The following is a 22858-nucleotide window of genomic DNA, read 5'->3' as shown; positions in this document are numbered from 1 at the left end:
CGCGCGCACCCGTTGCCCAATGAGCGGGCGAGATGCGTTTGGCGGGTCGGTCGGTGGCGGGAGTTCGGTAGCGCTGTGCCGGTCCGCGCGCTCTTGGCCATGCTGTGCCGCGCACTGCTCCGCCGCGCCGCGGGGCACCGTGAGTACCGTGCGGCCCCGAGCGGAGAACGTACCGCAGTTGGGAGCGGGGTGTGCGGCCCCCGGGCCCTGCGCCTATCGGGTCGCGGTGCCCGGCGCAGTCACGGTCCGCTTGTCTCGTTTCAGGTCAGTCCTCGCCGCTTCCCCTGCAGTATCTCCTGGATGGCTACAGGTGCAGCCGGGAAGATGATCACCTCTCCTACGGAGAAATCGGAATGCCTGTCCCTCCCTTCGGCTGCTGCTTTTCTGCAGGTACGGCCGCCTTCTGGAATGACTTGGAGTGTGGGTCCCGCCGTAAGCTCGTTTCTGTTGAGTGCTTAAAGGTTTATTGACGGGGTTCAGGGTTAGTATGAGCTGGTAACAGGGAACGCACACCTCCACGTCGTATATGTTGTGTCCTGAAGACGTTTAGGGCAGAACTCTGGAGTGCAGTGCTCTGGTCGTGCCATGAGGTTATGGCAATCACAGGCTGTCCTGAGTCGCAAGTGACCCGTAGAAATTGTGGAGTACAAGTCCTAGTTCCACGAAGGACCACCCAACAATCAGATTGTAAATGCCTTTTTCCAGGGCAGCTTTCTGCTCCTCCATCTCTTGTCTAAGGAAAGCGCTTGGAAAACATCCAAGGGATTAGGTCATAAAGATGGAGGAAAGAAGCTGTAACTAATGCTGGTGAAAGAGGACATTGTCTTAGAAGTTGCTCCTTGACTCACTGCATTTCCCACGTACAACTGTTTCAGAGTGGAACACCTAGAAAGAAATGCTTGGCAATATTTCTGCATTTTGAGAATGGAAATCACTGTGTAAATGCTATATTGCTTTTTACATTATTTATATTTTATCCATTTGGAGTTCAGCCCATTTAAAGTGCCTGTACTCCCCTCACATAGTGCAAAGGCATGATTATGGATCGGCCTTGTAATAGGTGATTACGTTTCAAATTTCTTTTCAGCCCCACATTTTGAGCACATATTGGCAGTTGCAAATGAAGAAGGATTTGTCAGACTTTATGACACTGAAGCTCAAAATACCAGCAAACTGATCTCTAAGGGTAAGTATTATATGGTCTTCATTTGAAGTGACGAGTTTGGGATGTAGTGGAACCAAGGAAAGCTTTGTGCAGGCTGTTTAAACTTAATCTGGAAGTACTCATATCTTTTCATATACTTCAGAGTCCTGTTCACAAAGCACCCATGTGTGTGCTCTTATAAAAGCAATGAGCGATGAATGGTTGTGTTTGCCATGCCTTAGGGAAGCTGCTAACAAGTAACCTGTTTCCTGACTCTAATGTCTGATGATTGTTATCCTGCAAAACTCTATCATGCTGACCTGACACGTGCACTGAACTAATTTTGGGTTTTGTTCTCTTGTCAGAATGGCAGGCTCACTCAAATGCTGTTTTTGACCTTGCCTGGGTACCAGGAGAGCACAGGATAGTAAGAAGCCTTTTCCAAACTAAGTTTATTCTTAATGCTTTGGCAATGGCATGCAGAAAATGATGAAAGCTTTTTATTCTTTCCTCTGAAGGTCACTGCTTCAGGAGATCAGACAGCCAAAGTGTGGGATGTGAGAGCTGGGGAGCTGCTTGGCATATGCAAAGGTCACCAGTGTAGCCTCAAGTCAGTTGCTTTTTCTAGGTTTGAGAAAGGTAAATGTTGGCATTCCCTCTGTCATTTTTTTTTCCTTCCTCTTTTCTGCTATAACTTCTATCCTTATGGGGCTAAAAAAGGGCTTTGGAATCAGTTGTTTGCATGTAGCATGGATGGGCTCAGCAGCAGCCTAACCAGAGTTGGAACCTTGTGGTGGTCTGATGCTGTCTGCATGTTTCTGATCTCAAGCACCCTTAAGAAATGGCACTGAAGTCACTCAGTCCTTATTAGAAACATAAGTATGGGAATACTCTTTGTAAGATTTTTTTTTGCCCTGTGATAGCACTAAGGAAAGACCAGGAAGAGGAAGAATAAGGAAACTAGTCAGAAAGCACTGAAGGGCTGACTGTTGTAGTTCTAGGGGCACATAGATGGCATTGTGCTAGATCCAGTTTCTTAACTTCTGGTAACTAATAGCTCTCTCTTTCTCAGCTGTTTTCTGTACTGGAGGCAGAGATGGAAACATCATGGTTTGGGACACCAGATGCAACAAGAAAGGTAACTCAGCTTCAGATATGCATTAATAAAGCTCCATAGCTTGTGTAGAAATAGTGCTCCAATGTATTTATTGAAGTAATGCTTTTGATTATAATACAGATGATACTTCAGAAAGAAAATTATCAGGTACATGCTTTAGTATGGTAACAGGATGGAATAGGTAGAATAGGTTAGACTATGTCTAATGTTTTTTCACTTTGCAGTTGTCTCTGATTGGCAGCTTGATGTCTGTGTTGCCTTGATAATACCCTGTGTATTGTTAAAGAGAGAAGGCAGTACAAAACACATTGCTGTGTAGGACAGCACTCAGATGGGCAGGGTGAGAGCAACTCACTCAGAGCCATTTGGGGGGGAAGGGGTAATCAAATCTGGAAAATTTCCAACCAGTGTAGGAAGAAGCAAAGGAGCTTGTGAGACCTGGAAGCAACTGAATGTGTCGTGGGAACACCTAAGTGCAGGGTGATTGTTCTACTCTTCTCCTGCTTCCTGGAGCTTCTCCCTCATCAGTCAGCTCATGCACTTGTACTTCTTCTGAGTTCCCTGTCACTAGCAGTTTTTTGGAATGTTTTCTCATCGTTTTTGTACATAACTTGCAGATTATGTTTTCAGACTACATTACTGATTTTAAAAGCATGTCTCAGCTGCTTTTTGGGATTTATTCCAAGCTGCTGCCTGTTTCATGAATACAGTGGCAAAGCTATATAGGCATAGAAACTGACAGTTTACATGTCTTTGTCTTTCAGACGGATTTTACAGGCAGGTGAATCAAATCAGCAGGGCACACAACGTGGTTGACAAGCAGACTCCTTCCAAGCTGAAGAAGAAGAGGCAGAACCTGAGAGGAATTGCTCCCGTGGTGGTAGGTGCCAGGAGGACAGGCAGAATGGAGGCCTCTGATGTGAGGACAGCGTTATGCATAGTGACCTTCCTAAGTAATTGCAGTTAGAAATATTTGGCTTGAATTCTGTAAACACTGTAGTTTATCTTTGCAGAGTTAGGTTTTTCTGTCATGGTCAATTGCTCTGGCAAATTTCAGACATTGTTGTCTAATAATTTACATGCCACTAGAGCCATCTTTGTGCAAATGCCATGTGAAAATACATTGTTTTTTTTCCCAAAGAGAAAAGGAGTGTATACAATTTCTATTTTTGAAGGGTGAGAAAGAAAGGCCTCTGATTTTTTTTCTTTCTATCCTTTCCTTATTACTTCTTCTACACTACACCTCCCAAATGTGACCTCATAACAACAGCCTCTCCAGAATAAGATCTACTCTTATTTAATTGTTATCTCTGACCTGTGAGGTGTAATCTTATGCTGCTGCACAAATACTGACTGGTCCCTGGTAATGCTGCTGCTGGGCGTGCTAAATGAAATCTGGTATTCCACATTCTCCTACCTGTAATGAGCAGCTTGCTGGAGAACACAAAGCAGATTCTGGCAGGAGAGAGCCCTGGAAGCTCAGGCTAATTCTTCAGCCTGGCCTATGACCAAGAGAAGTGTAGATTTGCTGAGAGATGGTAACCCCAGTATTCACTTGGCCTTCAACTTAGCAGCAAGATTCTGCTGACCTTGAAAGAAAACAAAGTTCTTTTTTCTTTCCTCAAGGATTTCCAGCAAAGTGTAACTGTGGTGCTGCTTCAAGATGAGCATACTCTTATTTCTGCAGGAGCTGTTGATGGGTAAGGAATGAAGATGCCTGTTTTTCTGTGCTGTTCTGTCTGTCTTAGTGACACAAAAGGATTAGGAGATCTTTTTCTAAGATCGCAGTGGCTCACAAAAGTACAATTACTACATAGCTTGATCCAAAAGTAGTGCCTCCTATTAATTTTCATGAAAACTGCAACAGGTGTAAAGAGCACAGTTAACACTATTTGATAGAGCAAATTCTCAGCTACAAAACACTAATTTCCAACATAGTCACCACCATTATTTTTCCCAGTGATGAACAAGACCCTACATACTGTGCTCACAAAATTCTGCACCAGTAGGGGTGACACACTGTTGCTGTTGCCACAGCTGAAACATAGCTCTTATTGCCTCACTGTGCTTGCATCCACCATTTGGTGCAGTGTCCTCCTCTGACATCATGGGTCAACATAACAAAATAGAATGCATTACTTTTGGGGCAGCCCTAGTGTTAGTCAGCTGAACTTGCTTCCAGTTTGCATTGCCAAAGCTCAATAGTGATTTCCTTCCTTACTTAAGATTGCAGTGCTGGAACAAATTGTGCCTAAATAGTTAATATCCGTTTTAGTGTTGCAGCTATGGGGCAGTAAGACGACATTTCCTATCTCTTTTTATTTTCATGGACCTGTTGGATGGCAAGTAAGCATTGTTAGACAGGGAGCTGTTTTGGGATGCGAGAGGGAGATTGGGGCCTTAAATTTGTGTGGGTGTGCTTGAGAAAATGCTGTGTCAAGTTACAAAGGATGCGTTCTTGTAGAAGCCAGATCTGTTACAGCATCTTGTAGCTCAGGAAAATGTCTTGGTGTTTAGCATGGAGATTACCCTTTCAGGTCTTGATTATATAGCAGGCTTCATTGTGGTCAGAGCCTTTCTGAGACGCATAATATTGACTCTTCATCCTATGGTTCATGATAGAGCCTTGCTCCTAGAGAGCAAGAAAAACATCAAAGGACTTAATTTTAAAAAATGAAATATAAAAGCATCCTTGTTATTTCCTTTTACTAGTTGAGGAAAGTTGCCTTGTGGGCTTGTGTTTTGTGTTAGTTACACAAAACAACGCTGCTTCCTCATCCATGCCCAGCAGAACAATTGTGCTTTCAGCACATCCCTGCTCTACTCTTGCCCCGTTGTGCATTCCTTATTACTGAGCAACCTGTCTTCCCGTGCTTTTAGAGGGCTCTGCTGAGTTGCAAAAGAAGGTTTGACTTTTGGCAAGTTGTAGACACCTATACTCATATATTTCAGTGTGATCAAAGTGTGGGACTTGCGCAAGAACTATGCTGCTTACCGTCAGGATCCAGTGCCTCTCAAGTCTTTTTGCTATCCTGGTACCAGTACTCGCAAACTGGGTAAGTTATTGGGTGGTTCAACTCTTATTTGCACTGTATCTTGCAAAAGACAACAGAAAGGATGGGTTTTTACATCACAACCTTTGAGAGCAGAGCAATACTTGAAACCATTTGGTATAAAAACAATAGTGTTACTGTTTGTATTGCTCTTACTTTGGACCTGGCACCTTACAGTATGACACAGTAATTGCTCATGACTTGTCTAATAACTGTCTTGATGTAGTAATCATCAGTATTAGTCCCAAGAACATGAGGGAAATCTTCAAGGAGCTGACTATGAAATAACTTGCCAACAGGGAAGAACCCTAAATCATCAGCAAATCAGTGGGTGGTGTAGGCCATCGATGCCACAAAGCATGAGGATTTATGTTTATTTTTAACCTCTTCTTCTACAATTGGATGTTCTACTATCCATTTGAAATAAATAAGTCGCTTGCCTGGTCCAAAGCTGAAAATTCTCTCTAAACAGCATTCTGAATCCTCCTGAGAAAATGTTGATGTGCTAAAAATTTTTGTTCTCCAGCAAGTGCTCTGGCAAACAAGTAATCTTTCCAAATACAATCCCCTATGTGACAGAGAGCCTTCCCAAATTTCCCTTTCTTTATATTTATTTAACAATGTCTGTTTTCCAAAATATTTTGGAGTTAATCCTTGGGGATAACTTCTCTCTTTGTTGGTAGGATATTCCAGTCTGGTGTTGGATTCCACTGGTGCTAATCTGTTTGCTAACTGCACTGACGACAGTATCTACATGTTCAATATGACAAGTTTGAAGACCTTTCCAGGTACGAGTGATATCTGAGGAAATAACCTGTAAAAATAATATTGCATATAATAAGGTTTCTGAGATCAGGCATCTATTAAAATGAAGCAGCTGGCTTGTTTCACTTCTTCAAATTTGGTCTTGATCAGCAGGGAAAAGAGCACTGTAAGAGCTGCAGGCATTTGATGGCACAGATGCAAAGAGCTCAGTCCCAGCCCTGGGTGCTCACAGCACTTGATGGAGCCCTGGTGGAGCAGTTTTGCCAGACAATAAAGAGATAAGGACCGTGTTATGGACTGATGCCTGGCATTACTAATGAGATATTTCAGAGCATAGAAAGACAAGTTTCACTGCCTGCTTGAAGCAATTTTGAAATCTTCTACTCTGATCTCTCAAGTTTTTAGCTCCAAATCCATGTAAAGGGACCACCTCTTGTATTGTGCTCATTTTAAGGTGTCTGTTAAATTTAATTTTTACAGCAGTTTGTGGGAGAAAGCATCTCCAGCAGGTTGTGGAGATGCTTTGTTTTTTTCCAGCTTTTTAGATTCCTTCAGCTGTCTGTGACCTTTACATCAGAAAGATGGTTCGCAGATTTTGGTGCACTAAAACTTCTTTGTCATAGGCCAATGGCTGCTTCTCAGAAAGCAGCCGATCTTATTAGATGTGTTCCAGACAGACATGATTTAGTTTCCGTTGCCTTTCCTCAGTCTTTCAGTTAATTGAAATTAAATGAACAATGTGTTCCTCTGTATGCTCTTCAGGAAAGCGCTCTGTTGGGTAGGGATGCTGCCAAACTGGAGAAGTAGTGCAAGTATTAAATGTTAATAGGTCAGTTGTTGGTTTTAACCCTGTGTGCTACTGCTGAGCTATGGAAATACTCCCTGTCTGTCCCTCTTCCAAAGAAGGACTATGAAGATGGGGAAAGGTCTGGAGGGCAAGGTGTGTGAGGAGAGGCTTAGGTCTCCGTGTTAGTTCAGCCCAGAGCAGAGGGGAGGCTTCATGGCGGGTACAGCTCCTCATGGGGAGCAGAGGGGCAGTGCTGAGCTCTGCTTTCTGTGACAGCGACAGGGCCCAAGGAGCTGTGTCAGTGGAGGGGCAGTTGGGGTTAGGGAAAGGGTTTGCACCAGGGGGCAATGGGCATGGCACAGGCTGCTCAGGGTAATGGGCATGGCTCCGAGCTGCTGGAGTTCAAGGAACGTTGGGACAATGCTCTCAGACATAAGATCTGATTTCTGGGTGTTCTTGTGTGGAGCTGAGAGTTGCACTTGATAATTGTTATGGATCCCTTCCAAATTGGGATATTCTGTGATTTCTAAGAACAGGTTCTCTGAGATCCAGGCTACCTAATTTTATGTTCAGCTGTCATCTTCTGTTGACTTGTGTCAGCAAGTTAGCAAATAAAACCCGGAGACAAAGCTCAGATTTTTGGAATTGTCAGGGGATCTGTGAGCCGGCCCTCCCGCAGAGGGCAGCACGGGCCTGTGGCTGGCACGAGCTGCTGGGAGGACGCTGGGCCTTCTGCCTTGCTGGGCTGAATCCAGGTGGCAGCTGCTCCCATCTAAAGTCGGGACAGCAGTGTTAGCTGGAAGAGGGCCGTGGAGGAAATCCTTCAGTAATAGGATTTGCCTGTAACCGCTGCGCGGAAAGAGCTGCAGGTTAAAATCAAAGCACGTTGTGGGATCTCACAAGGTTCTGAAGAAAGCCAAAGGCAACCAGGTGTCCTCCAGTCTGTGGGTCACCTTTGTCAAAAACGTGATGGAAAAGAGACTAACAGTCCTCTAACCAACTGCTAACTGCTCATGGAGCCTATGGTATTCATGGTGTCCCTGCTTCTGAGTGCCTTGTGCCAGGGCCAGCCAAGGGTGTGCCAGCCCCACGTGGTGCTAAATCAGGAAACTTGCCCTTTCCACCCTGATAAGAAGGCTGGGTGTAGCATGGCCAAGTGCTCCAGATGCACGTTCAGCTCCTGTGTTGGCCATCGACTCTTCCGGTGCTTGCAATAGGGAGAGCAGCAGCTATTTGGAGGCTCGAGGTGAAGTGTTACTGGGACGTTAAATATAGATGATTGACGAGTGTAGCTGACATGGCATATGTTTGGCTGACAAAGAGGCTGGGAGCAGGGGAAAGGAGTAGCCTTGGTTGCTTCAGTGGAAGCTTTCTGTGCAACTGTCCTTGTTAACACAGCAGTGCTGGTGGCAGTGGGAAGAAGCGGCAAAGAGTAGCGCAGGTAATGTCTTGGCCTGCTTGTGACACGAGCAGAGGAAAAGCTTTAATAAACCTGACACATCTTTCTAATGCTGTGAAGAGAGCCTTTTGGGCAAACCTGCTTCGTGCACAGAGATACAAGGGCTCGAGTGATGGCTCCTGCTGCCTGCTGGCTAGAGCTCCCAGCCCTATAGCAAGGAAGCAGCACAACCGCTTTCTCTAGAATATACATGGCTAGGCAGGAAAAGCCTGTCAGATCAGCCCTGCTTATGCAACCAACTCCCACACCTGTGTGTTGAGTGCTGTATTTATTTTCACTGTTTTTCTCACAGTGGCAGTTTTCAGCGGACACCAGAATTCTACCTTTTACATCAAATCCAGCATCAGCCCAGATGACCAGTTCCTGGTTAGTGGCTCAAGTGACTGCAACGCGTACATCTGGAAGGTGAGACGTTTGGGAGAAACCCAAGTGTGCAGCCTCAGGCTGCCTGCCCAGAACTGCTCAGCTCTTTGGTATCATTTGCTTTTCATGTTCACGTAGGACACTCCCTGCCTTCCACTCCTGCTTAATGCAGTGCGGGGTTAGATCCTGGCATGTTGTGCCCAGAGTGTGTTGTCAAGGCTAGATCTATTTAATATAAAACTATAGAACTATTTAATGTAAAACAGCTAACCTCCTGCCATCAATATGTCTCTCATCACTGCTGCTTATTGCAAGTTACTGATCTTATTCTGGTTTTAATGTGCAGTATAAACTTCTTTCAGTCCTGTTCATTTAGGTGGCTATGGCAAGACAGTTCTTGGTTCATATTTAGCAATATCAATGTTAGTAGAGTATGTTAGAAAAAACCTTAAATTTTAAGTGTTTTAAAGAGCTCTCTTTTCCTCCTCCCTTTTTCTAATTCTTGCTTCAGACTTTTTCTCATATTAAATTTACAGTAGTTAAAGCCTTTGTATTACTGCAAGAGCTCAGCCAGAGCCTTCAGTAAAATTCCAAAGCACTGTCTGACAGCTGAGAGGCTTAGTCACTTGGCATCTTGCGCTGACGTGTAGGAAATGCAAATGTCACAAAGCTAATAGCAGGGCCTTCAGAATAAGGTGTGCTTCAAGTTCTGTTCTCCATAGTTTACAGCCATTCAGGAATAAAGTGGACTTCTTATCTCAAGTAGAATAAACAGCAGTCATGGGTGACTGCACATTTCAGGTTTGGGGTAATTCTGGGAAATGCTGACTTGTTTATTCCTTTCACGATGAGTTTGAAAGTACAATATAAAGCTCTGAGGGCAGAGAGTCTCCTACTCTGACTGTGGTTTGAGCATGTAGTCCCTTTGTTTCTGAGAACACTTGTAAGCAGCTAGGTTGCTTACCCAGGACAAGTAGAGAGCAGCAACATGGCCAGTCTCATGTCAGGCAGTATAATTTTAGTCTTTCACACTTCAGTGCGAGTTCAGCAAAAATACCTGTGCAAACTTGGGCTGTGCATCCTGCATTCATGTGTTTTGACACTTTTGTGGAAAGCTGTCTGGAACTGGGTCAAGAGCATTCAAGGACATCATAGCATCTCAAAGTTTAAGCAAATATATTTAAATGCATTTGTGTATAGGAGGCATCTATTTCTATCTTGTGTGGGTGACAGATCATTTTGAATATTTATTAAGTAAATCATCAGATAATCACTTTTAATTCCATAGTCATGTTAAGAAGTGGGAGTTTCAGCAAAACTTGATCCTTCCTTTCTAATCTGCCATATTCAGAGCCTTCTTAATTTGTTTTAAGTGTTGGCAGATTTTAGTGACACTGAAACCTAAGTATATTTTCTGGGATGAGGATTTACTATGCCATGAAAACACATGCTTAGAAAGTTGCAAGCAATTAGCAGGTGATGCTGGAAAGAACTTAAAGAAGAGTACTAGCTTTCCATATTCAGAGAGGCATGAAAGGCAGGCCAATTTCTTGTTGAGGAAAGGAAAACAGAATGAGACATTGTCTACCCAGATTATTTCTTTGAGAAACTTTGTAAGCAGTGCCAATTTGCACTTGGGTCAGCAATTCCCAACAAATACTGTGGCTAGAATGAATTGCTGACAAGGGTACTGTTTCTGTCTGCTTTGACATATAACATCACTTTCAGACAATAAAAGCTCACTTTATTACGTTGGTTGTTTTAATTACTAGTCTGTTGATTAATGAACTGGCTCTCAGACGACTCTAAGAAAGCCTGGGAGCAGAGAAGTTGCTCTCTGTAAAATGGTACCTAAATGAGCTACCTCCCTGGTAATTAAAAATAAGCTTTATAGACTTGCACTTCTGTAGTTCCATTCTCCTCTGAATCCTCTGATGGTCCTCTTAGAATCATAGCATCTCTTGCTGCAGAAGTCTCCATTCCTTAGAAAGCAAAGCTAAAAATGGACGTTTCTGGACTCTAAATACTTTGACATCCCAAGGAGATAAAGAAATACAAAGCTCTTCCTAATGCATTTTTTTTTCTCTCATCCAAAGATGGGCGGTGTCATCTAGCCTCTTCCTCCCTCTTATTCTAATGAACACACCATCCTTTGGTTCACAAAATTGTAAGTTGGGTGTAACTGGTTTAATTTATACTAATGCAGTGTAACATCAACTTGGCCCAGCAAGAGTAATTCTCTTCCTCTGCTTTCTTTTCAGCAGTCAGTGACTACTAAATTGTTAGGCGTGCAGTGCGAGATTTCTATTAAATATAAACAAAGATGTTTTTCACACCTCTGTCACTTATTCCCTAAATAGGGATTTCATTTCTATGGCATTACATGTTTTGGTAGAGAGGGGAATGCACTGAACAAGGCAGTTAGTGGATACTTAATCAGTGATTGCCTCTGCTATGCCAGGAAATAAAACGTGGCCTGTTATGAAGAGCTTGTTTATATCAGAACAAATTCAAGATGCAGAAGCTGGGTATTCAATTACAGCTGTGCAGGTTGTTGTAGGAGGAGATCCATGAGAAAAAAACTCGTGTGTAAATCAGAAGCCTTCCCTGATGTTTTGCATCTCTCTTTGAAATCTGTATGTAACGTCTACTCCTTTTCCCACACAGTAAAGGATCTGTTCATTCACTTAGTCATGTATGCAAATCCCCCTTATAAATCCCCCATATAATGTCACGTCCAAAATGGTGACTCATAGATCTGGAATGGATTCTCTGCTGAAAGCATGCAAAACTTGGATATAATCTGTATGCATGTGTGTATGTATGTGTATTTCCTTCCTTGTGCTACCTAATGCTTGAGCTTCAGTCATATCTGTCACTTACACAAACTGTAATTGAAGAGTATTAATAAGAGTAAAGATTAACAATGAAAATGAGAAATGTTTATATGAAGGATAAAAAAGTGCCTGAGTTTAATGAGCACGTGTGCTTTAGGGAACGTTTTTATCAACTCTTAGAGGCTCTCTGGCTCATTTGATTGGCAGCCACCTGTTCTGAAGTCAGTAAATATTAATATACTGGACTTGGTTGCTATTTTTCTTTTTTTTTTTTCTTTATAAAACATTTGTTTTAACGTTGCTTGTAAAATAGCAGCTGAATATGTTTACCTATTCTCATTCAGAGTGTTATCTTCCCAAACTTTTAAGCATCTTACCTAGAAAAGAGTTTCTACATGTAGGAAAACACGTGTGTAGTGTTCTGTGCTGACAGCTGTGGCAGAAATCCTGTGTACAGTGTTTTGGAATTAAGTGTTTCCACGCAAGTCAGTGCGTCTCATTGCTGAACAGCTGCTTCACCTCTAGCAGTGAAATGTGAACAGAGCCCTGTAAGTCCTTGTCCCTCAGAAGAAACTGCCAACAGTATGCAATGTGGGATTTTTATTTTTGAGGAAGGAGGGATGTTAGGATGTCTCTGGCAGTCCATGAAGTGCTGAAGTGAAGCTGTGGACTTGTTTTACGTGGGCTGCTGAACAGCTATCATGGAGTAGCTGTCCTTACTAATACCATTCCTTTGAAAGTGTTCCCTTGCTTTGAGGCATTCATTCCCACAGAAAGCATTGCCTTCACACAGCTGCAGAGCTGTGGTGTCTCCCAGGAAGCTATGACACCTCCCAAGGCAGCCAGTGCCAGAAAGCAGTCTTCAAAATTAAGAACAGGGATAGAGGTCTGGGTTTGGCTCTCAGCTGTGATGGACCATGATTGTAGGCAGAAGGCAATTGGATTAATCATTTGTGGCCCTGAGGGACGTGGTTTAGAGGGCATGGTGGTGATGGGTTTATGGTTAGACTAGATGATCTTAGTGGTCTTTTCTAACCTGAATGATTCTATGGTTCTGTAATCTGTATTGCATGCTTCACAGGTGGATTGTGGAGGTCTTACTTTGTGGTGTATGTGTCTTCTCATTTTGTACTTATTTTCCTTTGGAATTTCAAAGGTTTCTGAACCCAGCCTGCCTCCGCGGATCCTTGTTGGCCACTCTCAAGAGGTTACCTCCATTGCTTGGTGTCCTTCAGACTTCACTAAGGTTTGTTTTCTGGAAAATTGTCTTCCCTGTGAAACAACAGATGTGCCATGACAATGTTAGCTTTTCAAAATTGCAGCAATATTTGTTTATTCGGGAGGAAGTTCTTAGTTAATTATTTCAAAAAATAATGGCAGTGAACCAAGCTTGTTGTATGAATGTATCAGAACTTCTTCATTATTCTTTAATAATTTGGGCTATTTGATAAGACCTAGCAAACTGAAAATGAATGAAGACTTCTGCTGAGAACTTGTTATGCTACCTGTGAGAGGCAAAGTTGTGAAACCATTTCAAAAGGTCTTTCAAAAGCCAAAAGCTTGTTTTGTGGTTCCATACATAGCTGCCTGACCAGTGGTATATCTGCCAGTCTTGTACAGAATGGTAAGAAGTTTTGAATGCCCTTTAAAAATCACGTGGACTCTTCCCTCATGACTGTTCTTTTAATCAGAGCTGTTTTCTTAACAACTATTCGCATAATACACCCAAAAATTCACAGTGAAATTGTCAGTAATAATACCTCAAGTATCTTTAGAAGGAAGGGAATTGCAGGAGGATGTTGGATTAAATGACTGGCCTTGCTCAAAATGAGAAGTAATCCTAATAAATGCTGGACAGTGCCTTAATAATAGTTTCTTGCACCCCAGATTTACTAAGCAAATCAGACACTTTGCCCAGCTTTCACTGTAGCACCAGGTCTTCAGAAAAGCTTTACACAATGTAGGAGAGTAAGAATCTTGCAGGGGAAGAGGGATAGTTGTTCTGGTTATGTGTGATGCACAATAATACATGAATTGGCAATTTAGATTAAATCTGGTGTGTGTGTGTGACCCATTGTCCTGGTCATGGTTTGGAAATGCGGACTAATACAGCCTTTAAAATCTATACCGACACAGACAAAAAATAGTTAGCCACACAGCAGATTGTGAGACATGAAGAAAGTGAAGACATGGTGCTAAGAAAGGTCACGGAGCTGCTTCAAGTGATTTGAGAGGCCAAGCTGCTTTCTGTGAGTGTAATATTGGTGTCACAGAGGTCACAGTAGAGGCACTTTCCTATCCAAGATTACTGTGATCTTCAGCCACAGCATTTCCTTCTTGCTGCTGATTCCCTGAGTCACCAGATAACCTGTCCAAAGAGAGCAGTACAAGAGTAGATTAAATGCTACTGCTTGTTTGAAATAGATTGCACAAATCATTTTGGAACACGTGAAGCCACAGCAGGAATCTAAGCGAATGTTTCCAGCAGAGTTGGTTTCTCTGCCAGATACTGCTGACATCTGAGTCTGTAGAGATAGTGCCTAAGGCTAACGCAACAGCCTTCCAATGTCACCTTCTCTGTGTGTTGCGAAAGTCTGTCCCCAGGCAGAAAAGGTCCTGAATAACAGACAGACTTGAGATGCAGGTGCAAGAAGCAGCATGGCTACTTTTAGCTGCTGAGCAATGGAAATAGCAAAATATGCACTAGCCCTTCCTGAGCACGCTGTCCTCTGTTACAGAGCTGTACAAGGCAGATGGTTACTGGTGACTGGGATTTCCCTAGAAGAAAGATTTGATTTCCCCTGCAAAGCAAACACTTGTCTGTAGTACAGCAATGGGATAGAGTCAGGTTCTGTTTGTTTAATGGGCAAATCTTGAATCCTCCTTGACCATGTTGTGTTGGGTGTATAACCTAGCTCATTGGGCCTGTGACCCACAGCATGTGCCTTGGTCACTCCCCAAGTACACTTACATTGTAGATTGCCACATGCTCTGATGACAACACCGTAAGGATCTGGCGCCTACATTGTTGTCCTGAGGAGGAAAAATCAGTATCCAACAAAGCCAGGTTGGTGGGCTGGGTCACACAGAAGAAATCAGAACAGCATGGAGCAGGTAAGGCCTCTGTGATATCTTGCTCTGCAGCACAGCTTCTGAAATTTGGCTGCTCACCAATGAAATCCTTTGGCTTGTTCTAGTCTTCTATTTTTTCATATTAGGCAATAGTTCATAAAGCCAGCCAAACACTTCTACTTGTAAATACTTCTACTACCACCAAGATGAGCTGGCTGAAATAGCTTACAGTATGCTGAAGTCTGCCTGACCAGCCTGCAAAGTAAATATTTATTAATACAACTTGTCAGGCAGCCAGCTCTTCAGTGTGCATCAGCAATGTTTGATAATTGAACAGCCAAAGGAGATGTTATGTGTGCATGGACTTCTTCAGATGGTGGAGCTGGAAGCCAGAATCACCTGCTTCACAGCTGCATTCTTACAGCTGCAGCTAAAGAGGATTTGATCGTCAACTGTAGCAGCAGGTCATAGTTTTTCATATCAAATGATAACTCAGAACAGTAAGATCATGTTCTTTTTCCAGTTTCGTATTTTACCCTATAAAGGACTGATGGCACAGCATGGGAATTCTGAATTGTTTCCTCCTGCCTAGTGGTTAAACCGTGGACAGCATTCTTTGCTGCTGCTATTAATTTTAAGTCTCATTGTAACTGATTATCCATGCAGACAAATGGCAGTTAGTGAAAGTACTTCAAAAATGCATGTAGACAGTCACAATGGGATCTTAATGTTCCAAAACTGATCGGTCTTGTTCATCAATTCAGATGCAACACTTTTGTACAAAGCCTAGGTGATGAGACAAATCATCCAGCATGCTCTCACATCAGGCAGGCAGATCTTTGCCACACTGAAAGATGTCTAAGTTTGGTCAGTATCATTATAATACACATGAAGAACTGCTGGCAGGAAAACTCAGTTAGATGTCTATAGTGTAGCCTTGGTTGTGAATTGCTGCTGCTCTCTGAAAGAGAAGCAGCCCACTAGGCAGTTCCCCTCAGAAAAGAAAGGAATCCTGCATGATATTGCTGCTTTAACTTGCCTGAAACTTGCATTCTGTTACAACAGAGTGGGAGAGAGGCAAATAACTCCGACAAAGTAAAATAAGATGAGCATCTCTGTGGTGTGGCTTTGAAACTGATAATACAATAGCTTTCCAGCAGCTGTTGGTGCAAGTTCCTGTGTTCTACCTATGTTTTCTAGTCACCCTCTGACTGAATTTCACCTTGGCTAACACAAATCAAGGCTGAAGGTCTCCAAATCCCACTAATGGGATAATATTACATCTAACATTTTGCCAATGAGTAACAGTCTTGCAGGAAGTTTGCAAGACAATAGCAGGGAGAGTGCCAGCTCTGCTGTGCAGGTGGTATATGGTTTGTGTGTCCATTCACACTGCTTCAGAGGGGGCTGAGAAGTACACTTTGTGTATTAATTTCAGCAAAAGAGAAGTAAGTGTGAGTCTAGTGTAGAAGTTTGTAATTAAAGTGATTCGTATGCTGAAACTTTATAAGTCAGCTTTGGAATTATACTAGAACAATAGTTTACTTCTCCTGGTTCTCACTGCATTAAAGCAACGCAGGAGGAAAAGGGAAGTACACAGACACTGCAAACACAAAAGTAGGCTTCCTGCTGACCTTGGCTCTTGAACACAAAGCACGTGCTGTTAGAATAGAATATAGGAGTTATCTGCAGAGACTGATTCAGAGCTGGCAACTAAGTAGTAATTCAAACCCGCTGGGATGAGATCTAGATAGTTCTCCACCCATTTGTGTGGAACGAATTGCAAGGCTGAAGCTGTGCATTAACTGTTGACCTATATTATGAAGTTTAGGAAGCAGAGTTTCCTTTTCTTTGGAAGCTGTTTCTGTGGTTTTCCTAATTTGCAGTACTTTCTCTATGCTTTTGTGTAACCAAATTTCTGGAGCAGGCCTGCACATGGAAAATTCATGACTCTTATATCTGGAGGTTCATAATATCATTCTAGAAAATTTGTAGCAGGCAACTGCTCAAATATCTGCATTGGTGTTGTGCAGGTTGACTGCAGATATTTAGAGTACGCAGAAACATGCAATACTAAGTGAAATGGCAGCATGAAGGGAAACAGCTTGAGTCTGGCTCAGAAGAAGCCTGAATAATGTATGCAGTCTTATAAGAAAGCTTTGTGTTCATCTTCCTTGACTTAAGTTTGAGGATGTAACTAGTTTGCTTTTTGCCATGACACCCCTCCAGCTCTCCTAACAGCTTTTTTCTGTTGTCCAGGGTCTCCACAGTGTAGCTTTCACACTGGTTTGGGATTGAGAGTGCTCAAACCCAGCTAGTCATGCCACATTTCTGCTGTATGGATTTGTAGATGGTCATTAGAGAATGAGAACTGCTGAGCTTGCTTCTTTTTCTCTACCTCTAGTAGCTTAATTTTTAAAATGCATTGGGTTCCCCAACTGAGATATTATTGTTCTGTAAGTGCTCATTAAAGTGAAGATTAAGAGAGCCAATCTTGGCAGTGATTTTCTCTTAGTCCGAGTTGAAGTAAGTCATTATGAAGTAGCACATTTTATCTGGAAAAGAGCCCTTAATTCTCCTTGTGCTTTAAGGTTATTTGTAGTGGGATCCATTAATACGGTGTCACATTCCTTTTGCTCTGATGCACCAATCTTTTATTTTAAAGGGCTAGATAATGTAATAAAAGGAAGGATCAAAAGAAGCTTATTATGGTGTCAAAGAGTCATGTAGGTGTTTACTTGACATGTTATTTGTGAGACAGCCCAACATCCTAAAGAAAATGGCAGGTTATTCACACTAGATTTCTCATTGTCCTAATGAAGTACTTAGCAGCAACTAACGTTGAAAATTAGGAGATCAGATTAAACGTTTGGAAAACAGAAAACAGTCAGAGCTCTTGTGCTCAGGAGTGGAAATGCTTGGAGTAATTAATGTGCTATCCTATTTAATTGCATCACCTCAAGTTAGATGAATGAGAAAGCAGGCATCTGAGAGACCTGTTAATGTGTTCTCTGTTGGAAGGTGCCATAAAAAGAAATCACTCTCTAATACCGCTGCAGACTGAGGTCTTTGCTATGTATGATTCCCACTGTTACTGTTAAGGTCCTCAGGACGTCTCAGGTGAAAAGCTAACTACTGTTTTTAATAAGCTGGGTTTTCAGAAGCTTCTGCTTTAAAAGCAGGGGATTTTAACATCTTGACTAGTGAGCTCAAATGCCATCATGACATATTTTTCTGAGGATCATTTGTTTTAAAGAATTTAAGTACAGTGACATTTTTATTTTCTTGGGAATTTAAATCCTTGCTGGGGAGGTGAATAATTTCTCACATGTCACTGGGAGTCGTAAATAACTACCATCTTCATCCTAATATGGTAATGCAGAAAATTCTCCATCAAAAAGACAAGGTGAAAGTATGTACTTTCCCATTCTCACTTTTATTTTTTTTAATCTTTAAAAAATTACAGTTATTAATGCCTGACTAGGGAAGCATTGTTCATATGGTATGGCATTGCAGAATAAAGCTTTCCTGGTACAATTAGCTGTGGGTCTTGCTTATGGTACCTTCGTCCCTTAATTCAATCATGGAACTGTTGAAGATTGGGCAGATAGGGTGCCAGCCTTGTTTTCAGGCAACTTCCCAAAACAGAGCTATCTGAACTGAGCTATTGCAAAGCTGCCAGCAAGGCTAGATAAACTTAGAAGATTCAAGATCTGTTTTGTCTATCCATTCTAGTCATAGAAGGAATAGAAGTCAGACATTAAACCAATGTACTGTATCATACTTAGCCAAATGATATAGGATTCTAAGAAGGACTTGTATCAATTGAACTGAAATAAGAACTATATGCAGTCTAATTCAGCAAGGTATATCTGAGAATCAGGGCCACCAATAAATTAATCTCCTAGCTGCGATGGGTATTTATGAAAGGGCTGTCTTTAATCTGCTGCTCTGTGTTTCTCATTAGACTGCATATTTTTCCTCCCATCAGGACAATCAGCCAGCCCACAGAATACTCCTGCCAAGGCCTTCTCAGTGGGCAACCTGTGTGCTTCCTCACCACGTCCAGCTGCCTGTGCTCCCAGTAATTCTGGAGACCTTCCTCTTTCTACTAACACTCCAACAGTCTCTCTCAAAACTCAAATGGCCACAGTCTGCACACCAGGAAAGCTGAGTGGAGCCAGCCCACGTGCTTCTTCCAAACTGATTCCTCCTTCCAAAATGTCCATTAAACACTGGATTGCCAGGACTCCATGCTCTTCTCCAGAAGTGGGGATAAAGACATCTTCTCCTAGAAAAGCGCTGGCAGAAGTCACACAAAGTCTCTTGGAAACATCTAGCACTCCTAAAGCATCACACTCACAGGCTGAAAAGCGTGCCAAGAGAAGGCTGGACTGCAGCAAGGAAGATGAAGTGGGACAGAAGTGTCTACAGAACTGTAGCTGTGTGATTGAGTTGGACCGTGTGGCTAAGAAGTCCAAGCTAAATTTATGTCAGTTGGCTGCAGGCCAAAGAGCTTGTGATGAAGGCTCTCTAAGTCTGGCTGACTTGGATAATGAGCATGAAGACTTGAGCCACAGCCCAAAAGAGCTTACTTTTCCTGGAAGCCTTGTTAATCCAGCCGGCACTCAAACTCCCCCTCTTGTTTTACAGTCTCCCTGCGAGAGAGGCACAGATGTAGTAGATAAAGAGAATAGTTCACCAGAAAGAAAAAACTGGCTGGCTGTTCTGGGAGAGAAGCTAAGGACTGGCAAAGCTGGCAGCCCCCCATCATCCTACAACTCCAGTGCAAAACGTCAAGAGGCTGCAGTAGTGACCACCTCACCAAAAACTGTAAGTAAGATGATTGGGGGCAGTGGTAATGAGAGAAATTCTCCCTAGCTACTACTCTCTCCTTTCTACACATGGTCAGCTCTCTCTTACTCGAGCATTTGGAGAATTGTCTGTTCTCTTTGACTATGGACAAGAGAGATGATTTCTGACCTAATAATCTAGGTACATTAATGCTGTTATATACTAATCCCCTCCATGCAGGAGAATTCTTAAGACAGTCTTGTCCCTCCTTTGAAAAGGACTTAGAGCTCACAGAAGCTAAGAAATCCTCATAGTTCCCAGCTGGATGTTTGAAGGATGTAGCTGTCTTCTGAAATACAGCTCTTCTCTGAGAAGCACAATATGACAGCACCTTTCCTGGCAGATCTACAGGTTTTGTGTTCAGCATTTCATCTGCATGTTTATATTACTGAAAAGACATTTTAACATTGGAAGAAAGAGCTAAAATTTAATCTAGCCCAAGTAGCAAAACAATTTGTTACCCATGTTAAAACCATGAGCTGAATAATTCCTCTTTCTACTGAAAACTAACAGAAAACAAAGGAAGAGTCAGCAGAAGAGTCAGAGAGTGGGATTTGACCTACATAATCCTACTTTCGATATACAAGAAACCTGTCACTGAGCTCATCCTAGGATCTGAAAGATAAGCTTATAAAGCAGCTACAAAAGTTGGAAGTAAGGCTTGAGGATACACTCATACTGAGAAATGATAATTACATATTTAAAAAACAATCCAAACTTGCATTTTCTCTGAAACTGGACTCTAGATCCTAAAGTATCTTTGGCTGAATATTATTTCAGTACTTTCTAAGTAAATTTCTAATTGTCAAATTTTGGTTGTACTTTCAAGTGAATATTTGATGCTGGAAGTTGTTGCCATGTTTAAGGCTTATTTTGCTGAAATAGCTCACTTCTTATGCAAGTTCATCTCTTTCAGCACTTCTACAAGGTGTGAAATGTGCAAACCACCAGACATTGGGTTATAGCAGTTGAACTCTTCATCTTGAAGTTGTACCAATAAAATGTACAAGTACTTGTGTTTTACAGTGTTCCTGTTCAAACATAAGACAAAGATTTGCCCTGGAGAGCAATTACCATGCAACAATTCTCTCTCATGTCTATTATATTCTAGCCCAAATTTTGGGATGCCAATGGCCTCTATTGTGCCCAAAGCTTGTCAAAGTGGCTAGCATCACTCCTTGGTCTGTTGCATCTCAGAGATCCACAGCCCTGATATCTGTGGTAGGGAAAGTGAAGCTGCAGTCAGACAAACCCAATTTTAGGCAGTGTTTCCTGTAGGTAGTAAGCTTCTTATCTGTGAGACAAACAGATTACAGTAAAGAACCTATCATTTACTATCTTATTTGGGAAGCTAAACAAACTGGAGCTGTGTTGGAGGGGGGAACTTTAAGAATTCTCCAGCGTACAAACTGTTAACTCAGAAACATTTCTTGTTGGTTTTGGTTTTTTTAGGCTGTAACCACTCCAGTTTCCATGAGGAAGATCTGCACATACTTCCACAGAAAGCCACAGAATGACTGAAGCATTGTGTGGCTGTGGCACCTGATGAATGTTGGATGTTGACACTGTGGTATCAAGACCAGATTTAGCAGAGCTGGCAGCAGTATGCCAGAGTTACACAGTTTGTTGTCGGATGTCAGTAAACTCCTCTGTTTTAAAACCTGTTAACACTTGAAATCATCAGAACCTGGAAAATTAGCATGAGTCTCTACATATCATACTCTTTTATTCACTTCTAGTAATGGATCATTTTTAAAGAGAAAACTGCTATATTACAAAGAGAGCAATAGCTGTGATGCACATTGCTGACAGGCACATGAAGCTCATCCTTCAGTGTTACTAATCAGCCATTGAAACTTGCTTTATTTAAGAATACTGTGGGAAGCATTGCACCCTCCAGAAAAGCAAATGTGTGTCCAGAAACCCATACTGGAGGACGAACTGAACCGCTTTGTGCTGAATGGTGTTTCCAGTTATTGTCCTATAGCACCAATTACTCAATTCGTGCAAGGAAGTTCTGAATGTTTAAATACAAAAGAATTCTAAATGCCCCTGTATCCATCTCCATCCAGTGGCACAAATGGCAGTTATAGACTAAAAGAAGAGAGGGTATAATCAAGTACTTAATGCCTTTACTCTTCTTGCCACTCGTTTCTTTCTCCAAGTCTGAAAACTTCACTATTTACCAACATAATTGGCTTTTGGACCATCAGCACTAGAGCTGTTGAGGCCAACAGCTTGTCACTTCTCTGAAATAAAATACTGGCAAGGTGTGTTAATAAATGTTCTTCCCAAACAGCGTTGCATAACAACTGGTTGCTCAGTGACTTCTTACAGTTTCAGCCTGCAGCAAAGGCATTAATAACTGCTTATAAAATACCTTTCTGACACTTTTATAATATGGTATTTATTAAATAATAGCTTGTAAATGGGGTCCATTTCACATTTTAGAAAGCACTTCGCAAAGTATACATATTAATATTTTACATGCTTTGCCACCTGTAAGTCATCACTGGTACTGGTAGAACAAGAACACTGCCTGAAATAAGATCACTGGCCTGCTGGCTAATGATGCTGACTCTGAGGTCATTGTCTCCACAGAGGTAGCTAGTAGAAGACCTGTATCTTAGATTTGAGCATTTACTCTGTCTTCTGGCATGATGGTTTCTATGATCTTAAAAAATAAATAAAAGCTACCTCTGAATCCCAATTAAGTCTTTATACTGCAAAAGTGCGGAGGTATTTAAAAGGAGTGTGTTCCAACTAACCTGTGTTTTTTGACTGAAGTTTTCCCACCTACTTTACAGCCTTGAAAAGTGCAGCAACTGAAAGGGATTAGATGCTAGGGTTTTTTTTATTTGCTATGGATTTAATTTTGCAAGAAAATAAATGACATGAAAGAAACTGGCTTTTGTAAAAGTTCTCTCAGCTACAAAGCAAAAGTAAATGGGTAGTGTAATTTCAAAAAAAAACAAACACTATTCATCATCAAGCTGCAGCTTTTAGTAGGAACTCTCCCTATGTGCAAAGGCCAGAAGAACTTCTTGTTCACTAATTACAAGCCATCATCATATGAGCTTTGAGGAGATGTTAGTAAGTTAGAAGAAAACAGAAAAGGAAGTGTAGTTCTTCGGATATTTTTTATAGTTCTTAATTTTTAAAAATTGGTTTTTAAGTTGATTATCTGAATAAGTAATAACCCGAGTAAAGCAAGAATAAAAAGTTCCATTAGTTTAATATTAACATACTTTGTATAGATGGAAGTAGCAAAGAAATATAACAAAAGCAACCTAGGAAATTTGGGGTTTAATTCTCTCTTAATTGCAATTAATCAGAGAAACTGTGTAGCTTGCCTATAGCTAGTTGTCCATGCAGGATTTTTCTATTCAGCATGTAAATAACAGGTT

General features: G+C 41.8%; 1 protein-coding gene across 1 annotated transcript; it reads left to right on the top strand.

The window, feature by feature from the left end:
* The first annotated feature begins 46 nt into the window (after nt 1-46).
* On the top strand, nt 47-22344 carry DTL (denticleless E3 ubiquitin protein ligase homolog). Its single transcript, XM_065747778.1, has 15 exons — nt 47-139; nt 265-390; nt 1088-1186; nt 1510-1571; nt 1663-1783; nt 2217-2282; nt 3026-3141; nt 3888-3961; nt 5214-5317; nt 5998-6102; nt 8618-8730; nt 12682-12771; nt 14504-14639; nt 18589-19430; nt 20904-22344. Exons 1-15 carry the CDS (start codon nt 100-102, stop codon nt 20970-20972), a joined length of 2163 nt encoding a protein of 720 aa, XP_065603850.1. The 5' UTR covers nt 47-99; the 3' UTR covers nt 20973-22344.
* The last annotated feature ends 514 nt before the right edge of the window (nt 22345-22858 follow it).

Source organism: Cyrtonyx montezumae, unplaced genomic scaffold (assembly GCF_038088225.1).
Source record: "Cyrtonyx montezumae isolate F1298 unplaced genomic scaffold, pur_monq_1.0 scaffold_0, whole genome shotgun sequence".
NCBI classification, from domain to species: Eukaryota; Metazoa; Chordata; class Aves; order Galliformes; family Odontophoridae; genus Cyrtonyx; species Cyrtonyx montezumae.
The sequence above is the reverse complement of the archived record's forward strand: the minus strand, read 5'-3'. Positions and strand labels throughout refer to the sequence as shown.

Excerpts from the sequence above, each read along its gene's own strand:
- DTL (XM_065747778.1), top strand. The coding sequence starts at position 100 with ATGCTGTGCCGCGCACTGCTCCGCCGCGCCGCGGGGCACC. Across the intron at positions 2,283-3,025 it reads CACCAGATGCAACAAGAAAG|ACGGATTTTACAGGCAGGTG; the intron begins GTAACTCAGCTT and ends TTTGTCTTTCAG. Across the intron at positions 3,962-5,213 it reads TCTGCAGGAGCTGTTGATGG|TGTGATCAAAGTGTGGGACT; the intron begins GTAAGGAATGAA and ends CATATATTTCAG.